General features: G+C 42.7%; 1 protein-coding gene across 1 annotated transcript in view; it reads left to right on the forward strand.

The window, feature by feature from the left end:
- Window positions 1–12,362, forward strand: part of CSMD1 (CUB and Sushi multiple domains 1) — a 1,691,213-nt gene that overhangs the window by 1,303,867 nt on the left and 374,984 nt on the right. Inside the window, exon 12 of the mRNA XM_064477604.1 lies at window positions 5,874–5,951. Within this exon, the coding sequence (XP_064333674.1) occupies window positions 5,874–5,951 (78 nt within the window). The remainder of the gene's footprint in view (window positions 1–5,873; window positions 5,952–12,362) is intronic.

Consider the following 12,362-nt stretch of genomic DNA (forward strand, 5'->3'; position numbering starts at 1 on the left):
TTAGTGTGATAAGACGTTTACTAATATGTGATTATTTAAGAATTCCATTGTATAATGCAGTGACTTTATAAAAAGGAAATTTTAAGTATGAAGTATGGTTAAAACAAGCAGTGTGGTTTACGAACGAGACAGTATCTCCGCTTGGGGAAGTGACCAGGTTCTGCAATCTGACTGCCAGCTCCGGTCCGGCTCTCCCTCCTCAAGTTCTGTAACCTAGGAAAAATCATTTACCCTCCTGGTAACTCGATTCTTCTCTGTAATAAATAGTATAAGTCTTATGACTTGCGGTGTGATTAAAACAGGATGTATATAAAGCACTTTGCAGGGTGTCAAGAACAGTCATTTAAAAATATATTACTCGTTAATAAAATAGGCTAATACCAATAACATTTAATTAGATGATTACCATACTTCTGTTGCATACTGGTCAAGGTTGTGCACGGAACGTCTTAACGGTTGGCGGTAAAAAGCAAAGCCTTGAGGGGTGACACTCAGACCTCCGAGGGAGGCATCACGACTGAACTCGGGGCCCTCCGAGCATGTGGAGTTCCGGAAGCCGGGTTGGGGGCTGACTGTTTCACAGCAGAAGGGGGACTGAAGAACTGACCACAAAGTTCAGCAACAGGGAGGGATCCTCTCGCCGTAACGGGGCTGTCTTCAGACTCAGGAGCAGCTGGCAGAGAGAGGGAGGAGCGCAGACCCCTGGAGGAGTTCTGTTTCCCCACTCCCAGGAGAGGAGGGACGGGCAGGCGGCTGTGGGAGTGTGGACACAGGCTCCGTCTGCCTGTTCACAGGCTGGCAGGCTTGCCGTCTTGTCTGCTTTGTCTTGATTCATAAAGATGGCAAGAGGAACAACCTGTTTGTGTAGTCATGGGATTGTTCAAGCAGAGAAGGAAAAAATGATTATGCAGAAGGAGCAAAAATGCTGGCCCCGTGCTTCTGAGGGGCCGAGTCCCAGTGCAGGGGTGGAGGCTCTCTGCTCTAGACCGTCCACAGGGACAGCCATGAAAAGATCATATGTATTTACACTGATTTTTAGCAGCATCAGCATAAACCATGCATTTATAATACTTAACAGAGAATAGGAAATAGGGTCCATAGTTAGATATTTATTGATTCATAGGTTAACTCTGGAGATACTTTGATACAGTTTAAAAAACTTTAATGTATGTTCCAAATGTAAAGTGATCTGAATTTTAATGAGTCTTCCTCAGATCTAATGAAGAAATGTTAAAACAATTTGGGGGAGGAGGGCTATAACTGGATCTATTAATGAAGCAAATTAATATTTTGAAAGAATTTCTAAAACATGATGGTATACGTGCTCTTAGGGGAAAGGGAGCCCTGCAGTAGGAGAGGGTGCAAACCAGTGGGGTTCCTCAAGATGCGTCATTTTCGAAACATTTATTTTTCTCTTCAAAATGAAAAAGATTGACAAAAATCTCCGAGATAATCCAGAAGAGGTTTAGATTTTCCCCCCTAATAATAAAGGAAGACAGTAAAATTTCCAAACAACCCATGAACCAAAAACATCTTTCAGAAAAGATTCCCAATTTGAGAATAAGTTAACATGAATGATGGAATTTGGAAAGTCGTATGTGCTAACGTGATGATATAAAAAGATGGTATAAATACAAAAGATCAACAGCTTAGGGACTATAATGACTTACTCATCAAATTTAATAGAAAGCTATTGCTTAATTATAAGACAAATTAAGTTAGATAAGAACACTTCCAACAAAAGTTCAGTAGATTCATTTATATGTTATACACTTAAATATTTTACACATTTATAATATATATTATAATGAATGTAATATAAATACACAGTGTATAACATAAATATAAAAGTAGACGTGGGTATGTGTGTGTGTGTGTATGTATATATGTGTGTGTATATATATATATAGTAAGCCCTTGCAATTCAAAGTATGTCCAAGGATTTCACTATTATTGCTATCAATAATAGTGAATATTCTTTTGTTGTGCTATTTAGGTGAAATTTTTCAGCCTGGAGAAGTATTAATGAAATTATGATAATCCTCTGAGTTAATAATAAATCCAGTAAACCCGGTTTATATTTTTAATCCCAAACCCTGAATTCTTCAGATTTGTCAGTAACTGGTATATATGTGTGAAACAATTTCCTCTGTGGCTGTATTTAGTAAATTAAGTTTCTTTGAAGCAGCCTTGAATTTTAATTTACCTGTTTGGGATTATGGGCTCCCATTATAGGTAAAGTACTGTATTAGACACCGCATCGTATCAGCTGGTGCAGGAAGCTCCAGGACTCCAGAGACAGATGGTAGGACTGGGTTTCCTAGGACAGGTCTGATAGGTGTGCGGGGCCCCAGTGAAGTCAGCTGTTTTGCTATTGGGGGAGGAGGGGGCCTGGGGAGGGTCCGGGGAGCAGGCTGAGCTTAATTAGGGGTCAGTCATGGATACAGAAGGGAAGGATATTCTCCTTGGAAAGAACAGAGAAGGCAGTTGCTTCATGTAGAAACAGTCCTATTTCTCTCTTGCTTTATTGCCACTTTAAACACGATAGTGAAAAAATCATTGTCATTTCAGTGTAGCAGTTGTTCCTTCAAGTATTCAAACTACCTGAAGAAAGTAAGTTTTAATCTGACCTAAGAGACTGTAGTGAAGCAGCTGATATGGCAAAAAAGAAAGAAGGAAATGAAACAAAAGTATCCTTTTGTGTATAGTTATTGCTGTTTTTCAGTGTTTTCTACCCTTAATCTGCAAGTATTGCCTCCGGAACTTGTCACCTTCTTAACTGTCCTTATCAGAAAGGGAAGTTATCTATTTGAAGTTGTTGAATCCGAATTACTGAGAAGTTAGCCTGCTGAGAACAGACCAGTGAGTGTCAGACGCTAACCTTTGCACTTAATGCCCTCTACCCCCAGAAAACCAAAGTAACAAAGAGAAAAGAAAACAAAATAAATTGGAAACAAAACAAAATACTTGGCAGCTGTGCTGAGAAAATGAAGCTTGAAGGCCAGGCCCAGCTCCAGATTTTCTGGTTCTGTAGGTGTGAGATTGGACCCACATTTAGCATTTTTATAAATCAGGAAGAGTGTTTCATCACTTATTTCAAGATTTGAGAACCAATGGGCTAAATACTCATATCCGTGGAAAACAAAGCAGTGGAGGAATTTGCTCTGGGTGACTCTGGTCCTTCTAGGGGTGCACCTGTCTGTCTGCCCTGCTCTCTCCCTCACCTGTGATTCTTTCCTAGGATGTGGGGCTCTCCCTGCCCAGCCTTGAGGGGAGCTGAGGGAGGAGGACCCTGGATGGAGGAAAAGAGGGGCTTCAGGGAGGTGCTGAGGGGAAAGACCTTCTCAGGATGGTCTCTTCTTTGCAATGTTGCCAAGAACCAGGGCTGTCCAGTAGAGGATGTAGTAACTTGAAGCACGTTAGAACTCAGAGGAAGGGAGAGTCTACCACAGTACAGCACCATTGTACTGGAAATAATAACAAACACTGTCACGTACTGAGCCTGCGATGTCCAGGGTCTTCCTCTTAAGGGGGTGTGTTCATTATGCTTAAAACTTACACAGCCTCATTCCCCTGCATTCGATATCAGCATGCCTACCGTATTAGGGCCCTCCGGAGAGTCAGAGCCAATAGAATTACGGTTAGAATTATACGTATGTATATATAACATATCCTACACAAGTAATACAAGAAGCTGTCTCTCACAGTCGTGGAGATTGAGAAGTCCCAAGATCTTCAGGGTGAGGTGATAAGCTGGAGACCCAGGAGACCTGATGGTGTGGTTCTAGTCTGAAGGTTGGCAGGACCAAGACCCAGGAAAAGCCAGTGTTTCAGTTTGAATCTGAAGGCGTTAAAAAAATGAATACCCTAGTGTGAAGGCAGTCAGGCAAAGATAAATACTGTATGATTTTACTTTTGTGTGGAATCAGAATACAAATCAGATGAACAAATAGAACAGAACAGAAACATTGTCATAGATACAGAGAACAAACAAAGAGGCAGTTGCCAAAGAGGAGGGGTGGGGGGAGAGAAACAGGTGGGGAGATTAGGTGGCACAAGCTTCCAGTTACAAAATAAGTGTCATGGGGCTGGGATGCACTTGTGGGGAGTACAGGCAATAATTACGGAACGTCTTTGTATGGAGACGGATGGTAACAACACTTAACATGGTCACCGTGTCATAATGTGTAGAAGTACCAGTTCACTCTGTTGTGAACCAGAGACTAACATGGGGTTCTGGTCAATTGTGCTTCAAAAAAACAAACAAAAACAAACTTATAAGAAAAGAGATCAGATTTGTGGTTACCAGAAGCAAGGGGTGGAAGGAGAGGGGATTAGATGAAGAGAACCAAAAGGTACAAATTTACAGTTATAAGTAAGAAGTGGGGATGTAATGTACGAGATGATGAATATAAGTAGCACTACTGTAAGTCGTATGTGAAAGTTGTTAAGAGAATAAATCCTAAGAGTTCTCATCCTAAGAAACATTTTTTTTCTCTTTTATTTTGCATCACTACAAGATGATGGATGTTTACTAAACTTACTGTGGTAATCATTTCATGATGTATGTAAGTCAAATTTTAGGCCTTATGCCTTAAACTTATGCAGTGCTGTATGTCAACTATATCTCACTAAATTGGAAGAAAAAAAATGATGTTGAAAAAAATGTATAACCCAGTATAAAGGCAGTTAGGCAGGAAGAATTCTCTTCTATTCAGTAAGTGCCAGCTTTGTGTCCTATTCGAGTCTTCAGCTGATTAGATGAGGCCCACGGACCTTAGGGAGAGCAATCTGCTCTACTCACTCTAGATTTAAACATTTTATGGATTTAAGTGTTAATTTTATCCAAAAATCACCCTCACAGAAACACCCAGGATAACATTTGAGAAGCTATCTGGACACTTTGTACCCCAGTCAAGTCAACATATAGAATTAACCATCACAGTCCATTTACAGGTGAATGAGCAGGCTCTGAGTTAAGTAACTTACACAGGCCACATAGCTTCCAAGTTGTAAGCAAAGATTTGAACCTAGATCTTCATGCTACTCTAGGACCAATCTCATAAATGTAAATCAGAACTATTTAAATATCATTTTAATTTTAATAACATGTAATAATTTAAATATTTTAAACAGAAAATTTTAAATTATTTTCTTTTGTTTTCCCAGAAGTGACTTCCCAATTTTTTTTTCACCCAAAAATGACCAGAAAAGTGAATCTTCTTAAAATATTTAATGCAGGGCCTGGAATAATCAAGAAGTCTATAAGCGTGAGAACTATGACTGTAGAAACCGATATCACATTATGCTGCCTGTAGGGTATAAGGTCAGGTATTCTTCTCTTTAGCGTTTTATCCCCAACACTTAGAACATTTCCTCATTATAGCCCCCCATCAATGAATATTTGTTAAAACTTGGAGTTATTAAATGACTAGGTGAATAAATGATTGAGAAAGTTTCATTTTTCTTCAAAATTTTTCACGAATGTAGCAAATTTAGGAAACTCCGTAGTCACTGCACATAAGTTGAGAGAGCAGTCTGCTGGGAAATTTGGTGAAATAATAATGATTTGTAGAATCTGCCATAACTGTTGGTAAGTAGGGTTGGATGTAGTTGGTAATCTCACCACATATTATTTTTAGCTTCTGACGCTGTTGTTATAAGCTTGATCTTGCTGGTTGATAGCCTCGCGTTAATTATTCACAAGCTCTTATACTTCATTTGCTTTGCATCATTCACCTCGGAGAAGGTGTCCTGTGTTCCAGAGGTTGGCAAGAAAGCAGTTATGACTGGAAATGCTATGAAGATAAAACATAATTTTGTGGTGTTTCTCCGGGTCCTACCTAATAATGGTTTTATTTTGTTTCTTCCAGTGAAAAAGGCAATCGAGTTGAAGTCAAGAGGAGTGAAGATGCTGCCCAGCAAGGACAGCAGCCATAAAAACTCTGTCTGTAAGTCCTCTTTCTTTCTGTGGGAGGATTGATACTTCCATTAGAAGGAAGCCATTCCCGAGAAGTAATTCTGTAAACTGCCTTTCCCACTTCGTCTCTTTCTGCCTCCAAAAGTGTTTGCCAGGAGAGAGAACAGACACCGACTGCACATTGTTGGGGGAAAGCACATGGTCCTTCTGTCTCCTAAATACATCTCAAATCTGTCTTTGCTCTCTGCCCTCCTTGGTCACTGAGACTGGACCATCCAGATTTCTCTATGAAATAGCTGTTCTACTCTGTATGTTTTGATCCCAGTTTCTCTTCCATTCTCATATGCACCACACATACCAGACTGATCTTTGGGGCATTCCAGTCTGGTCTTGTCATTTTCCTGTTAAAATGCTCTTGGTCATCCATGGACTACAGAATAAAATAGCTTTAGGACAACGTCTACATCCTTCCAAAGAAGAGAAGAATATGAATCGCACACCTGTGGGGTCTGTCTGGAGATGCCCAGCACACAGCAGGGGCTCAGTCAATAGCTGCTGGGTGACTGGAGCTATCCCCTGACGCCTGGTTTTCTGGTATCTCCTTCTTGACAGCCCGCATCGTAATTTAGCCGAAAGGACTATCCCGCCATCCATGTCACTGTGTGCTTCTGCCGGAAGTGCCCTCTCTGCCTTCCTTGCACACGGAAACACACGAGGTCTTGAAGCCTCACCACTTGAAGCCTCTCCCTGCTCCCCCAGGCACAGTTCACTGTCTCGTTTTGTTCCCTCAGGGCTGTGCCTTCACCTCTGTAGCAGAGTTAAATATCTTGTCACAGCCTCCCTGTGGGCTTGCCTGTCCTGCTCACGGCAGAGTGGAAGGCCCCATCGTGACACCCAAGTGGGTTTATTTCCAGTGTGGTTCTTTCCCAGCACCGTGTTTTTTTCAAGATTTCAATCCGTTGGGGTGCCCTTTGTGCTCATCCCTGCCGGTCTCTTCCTGCGCACCCCAGCAGACCCTCTCTCAGTGCTCCTTGTCCCAGTGGTGGGGTCTGGGGGTTTCATTTGGTTTTCCACTGCTGGCTGTTGGTAGAGGTGGGAGGTGTGGGTGAACGTCTGGAGAGCCCTCAGTTCCACTCACTGTTTTTATGTGCATGATTTATTTGGCTTCTGTGAGAGGTTTTATCTGTGACAAATGTCCACTAAAACTAACAAGTAAACAAGCACAGAGAACAATGATAAGCATGTAAAAATCACACCGTAGATTGACCCACGCCAGCTTTGTCCATGTTCCTATTATGTGGCTTCCTGCTGAGTGCGTGTGTAACAGCAGTCTGCTGACTCTGTGCAGGGTCCTGTCCTCTGGCACTTGGCGAGGGCAGAGGGAAAGCCAGACCCCCAGGATGTGGGCTTCAAACGCAGGGTGGGTCTTAGACTTTTGGGGCTAACGTATTACCGCAGACTGGGTGATTTAAATTTATTTCTCACAGTTCTGGAGGCTGGGAAGTCCAAGAGCAAGGTGCTGGTCAGTTCAGTGTCTGGTGAGGACTGACTTCCTGACTCACAGATGGCTGTTCATCTTCTAACTGTGTCCTCAGAGGGTGGAGATGCAGAGAGATGCCTTTTCTGGATCTTCTCATAGGGGCACTAATCTCGTTTATGAGGTCTCCACCCTCATGACCTGATCACCTCCCAGAGGGCCCACCTCCTGATACCATCGCCTTGGAGGGTCAGGCTTCAAATACGGATTTTGGGGACACACAACTCAGTTTATAGCAGGGAGTATTCTCCAGCTGACTGCAGTTCAGGGGCTTATGTCTTACACATACAAAGATCAGTCTGTAAATGTTTTATTTTATTTCCTGTTTGATAATCACAGGCAGTACTATTCAAACTAGACTGGACTTATAAATGATGAAAGAAGAAAACTACTGAAGGAAGGAATTCATTTTTCTAAAATAAAGTTTTAATATTTTGTTATCATTAGCTTTTAGTTCAGCATGTTCAACAGAGAGAGCGATGCGGTGTTTGTAATTATTTTGAAATTGATTTTTTTATGGATAAAAACCTTGCAGAAATGATCCCCAGTAACAGAACTATGTATCAGGTGAACGATTACATCAAGTCAACATGAGTCTGATAGCAGATCAAGTAGACGTCAGATTTGTCTGCCAGAGAGACATTCAGACAGAGGCTGTTTTTGTAGGGAGACTACGTCTGGTTCCTTATCTGAACCCAAATTGACAAACATGTAATAACTCATTGGTGTTAGAGACGTTCTTTTATTTCTCCCAACAGCATTAAACTATTTTTTTTTTTTTGGTTAAACATGAAAATTAATCATGAGAGGAAATGAGGATTTGAGGAGACGGTGAGCCTTCTAAGATCAGCAGTGTGGTCAGTGGTAACAGGCTGTTTTTGCAGAAGATGTGACTGAAGAAGCTAAAGTAAGAGCTTCACAGAGAAAAGGACACTGGCTTTGAGGCTAGAGAGACAAGCCTTCCATAGCTGTGGAAGTGTTTACTGTGTTCGCGTCCAGGTTGCGTCATTTATAAAAGTAAAGCTGATGGTTCTCGTTGAGGAGCTCGAGCAAGGACTCTGCACGTTGCCTCTCCCAGCGCCTGACATGCGGTGGGCACTCTGCAAACCGCACCGTCGGGAACTTCCTGTATGAAAATAGACGTGAAGGCGGTAGGCAGTGGGTCAACCGGGGATTCAAATGTCACGAGATCTTACTTGTCAGAGGACGAGGTGAGACTGAACATAAGACTTGTTTGCTAAGGCCTTAGAAGAGGGTTTGGCTCATCACAGGGGTTGAGGCCCTCTGAAGCCGCATCCAGTGGGGCTATGACGAGCCCCGTTTTCATTTCCAGTGCTCATTAACACCTCACCGTCTTGATGGGCTGTGAGTGGGCAGGTGAAAGCAATACCTGTGTTTCAGACACTTGTGACCACCGCTGCAGATCTCAGTTGGTGACGTCATTCTTGAATCATTTATACACAGAGCAGCTAATTTATTTACAGTCAGTATTTACATCAAACGTGGTACCTTTGATACCAGCCTCATTCTTTTTCAGGCCATCCGTCCACTGTAACGTCCAGCATTCCTGCTTTCCCTTGAGGTCTGGGTTCTCTTGGAGACCACAGCCTCTGATGTTCTAGGGGTTAAACCCAAGTGTACAGACCTCTGTGGCACAGGGTGCATCGTTGTCCTAAAACGCAGTTCCTCCCCCTGAGGGTTTGGGTAAGGGTATAACAACATATTCGTAAGAAATGCTTAGCGCGGGGTCTGGCAGCATGGTTAGCTGTGGTCCCGCCTCACCTATGTTGACCTCTGTTTCGGTAGTTTTAATTCTTTATTGACCTTTTAGATTTGTTTATGGGTCCTCTTCTTCCTGGGACTCCTTCCTGAGTCAGTGGGACACAAAGGCCGTGTAAGTGTCCCTTTACTCCAGAGTCTAAGGTTGTATCTGCTGCACAGCGCTGGTGCAGACCTTAATCAGGACGTGATGGGGGTGGGTGCAAGACAGCTGTCCTCCCTTGGGTGTGGGTCGTGTTCTGCCCATGAGAAGGCCCAGCAGACGGCTGGAGGGAACCACCAGAGTGAGGTCCAGGTACTTACCCTCTTGCAGAACCCTCTCCAGCTGGCTGGGCCTGCAGGTGCAAAGGCCAGGCCACAGCTCCTCTCCGCGGGGCTGACACTGCGTGGGTCCAACCCTCTAGTTGTCGTACTCATTTTCTCCCCAGTTGCTTCCAGCCTGGGGGTGATGATAACTTGGCTATCACCTCCTTCCAGGTTTCTGCACGATTCCTGGTGGCTTCTCTAGACTTACTCTGATACAAACAGCCCTTTGTGAGGAACCCTGCTGTGTGTTACTCTCCTCCAGAGCGACATTTCCTGTTGGGACCCTGTTCAAGATGATAAAAAATGCTAAGATTTTGGTGAACCACTGAGGGCAAACTCCACCCAAAGATGCAGATGTTTAAAAAAAAAAGCAGTAGACAAGGTAAGGAGTCATGCCTTCTGGTGTTTCGGACACAAGCTCATTAACTCCTCATGACCTGTCCTGGGAGCATCAGGAGGAAATCTGGGAAGTGCCAGGAGGAGAGGTGGGGGCCCTGGACGAGGGGTGAGGGTGGGAGGAGTTCACGGACGACCATGAGGAGCTTGCAGTGTAATGATGAGAGTCTGGTACCATTACCATAGTTAGGTCATTCCAGTGCTGAACCGACTTGAGGTGCCACGTACTGTAACAGGAGAAAGCAAGGGTTTTGTGACTTGTGCATTTTAAAAAGTCTGTACCAACACACAGTGGCTGGTGCATAAATTATTATTCCGTTTGGAAGATGAGTGGTGCCTGTACCTGGATGCATCACACAGTCCTGGATGCCAGCCCCTTCTTAGCGCATGTCCCTGTTTTCTCCCGAGATCTTCCTTGATTTATGCATTGGCCCACAGTGAGTGCTTTGAGAGCCGAGTTCTCCTCCTGTCTGTGCCCACGCTGAGTTACATGTGCACTTCTTCATGCTCTGATAACCCAAGCCAACAGGCACTTGGCAAGTATTTACTGATGAGGTAAACGAGGGGAGGGGAAATTCAGGGAAAACTCGTTCTCTGTGCTGTGGAGCAAGAGCCCTGCAGACTCTCTCCCTCTCTCCTCCTGCTCTCAGTGGAATCTGATGAATCGTCGGTGAATCTGGCCCTGTAATCCCTAGGTCAGTCAGTTCCTTCATCCTGCCCTGACCTCATGTTCCCAGTGATCCCTTCGTGGGTCACGTTAATCCTGAGCATGCCTCAACTTGACCGCAGAGGCTGGAGGGACAGGGAAGGCCATGGGGACAATGAGGGAGATTTCCTATGTTAGCTGTTAGAATAAAGTGATTTACAAGTGTGGTTTTTCATCAGTCTCATTCATTATTAATGATGTTTTCAGAAAAGCACAAAGATGGTTAAGGTATTAATTCTGCATAATGCTCTATATATCTAATTATTTAAAGGTTTTCAAGTTTTGCAACATAAATGGGCAACGCACCATAGAAGGGGCACCTGGAATAAACTCAGTAAACACCCTCCCATCTTCTTTGCATCACTGAGTGCAGCTGGGCTCCTCCTTATTCTGGGATTGGAGCCTCTCAACACCAAAGGATTGTTAAGTCGCCACTCTTGTTAAATGTCAGTAACTGTAGATGTAGTTTCTTCCTCTTCTTCTTAGTCTTCTTCTCTGCAGAATACAGCATTAGCAACCCTCAGGGTGAGGGTCAGGAGGCTGGGTCATCCGTCACTGCCCTTCTAACTCCAAAATGCAGAAGTCTGCCGGGAGAAGGACAAACAAACCTTGATGGTTGTTTTCCAGCCAGAATTGGTTCTCCCCACGTCACGTTAAAGACAAATGACTTCACAAATTCTGTATTGATTTGTTGTAACTCACTCAGATAAATTGATGGTACATGCTGCGTATTAAGCATTTGCAGTTACAACAGTTTATACCGGAGCAGAATAGGAGATGTGGTTCAGAGTCATTATTTAATGTAAAGCCGAATAAAACCTTGTGGGAAAATGGAGCAGTATAATGCATTGTCTTATAAACCCTTGGAGAAAAAATAACAACAGAACATTACGAAATAAATGACCCTAAAATTCTACTTTTGACTATAAACCATTTATTTCATTGCCTTTGTTTCCATGGACAATGAGTTTCTTTCTACCTTAAAAAAAAATACCTGAAGCAAAACAGAATGATACTCATTAAAGTTACCAAATAGTCCTGTTAAGGAAAAGCAATCGATCAAATATGGTCTTTTATAATGACACTCCATAGTTCCATTTTTCTCTGGATTGTCTTTTGTCTCAGACATAATTATTTGGAAAGGCACATTTTCAAACTTTTGTAATTCTGTTTTGGGGGACAGTGGTGCAAAATGATGCCTTAACTACTTTATACAGTTAAAGATGTAGTCACAATGGTATTATGTTTATCTTTTTAACGTGGTGTTAAAATTAGTCCACTTCCTAAAATAGCTATTATAAAAGACTTCCCCATCTGCCCTGGGTCATGTTGTTATCCACTTACCACTAAAATTGTTATATTCACAGTCTTTGTTTTCTTAAGTTTGGAATAATTTAAGAGCAAATGGAATACACTGGTGTGTAATATTCTCCTTTTACTTATATTCCAGTATGCTAAAAAGGAAAAAAAAAGGCTAATCTTATGTTTTACATAATTTTTTCCCTTCCTGTCAGCCTGTAAGCTTAGTAACATAATCACCAAAAATTGGGCTCATCCAGGAAGAGACTCGTTTCAATCCTCTCTGTGTAAACAGGGATTGGTGGAAGCTAAGGGAAAGAAAAAATAAACCATTAATTCATATTAATAGGGATGGAATGAGAGATACAGCAAAGGCAAACGGTCCCAGTAGTTTTCATTACTTGGAAAGTAGTTTCTGT

The sequence above is a fragment of the Camelus dromedarius genome, chromosome 22, assembly GCF_036321535.1.
Source record: "Camelus dromedarius isolate mCamDro1 chromosome 22, mCamDro1.pat, whole genome shotgun sequence".
NCBI lineage: Eukaryota > Metazoa > Chordata > Mammalia > Artiodactyla > Camelidae > Camelus > Camelus dromedarius.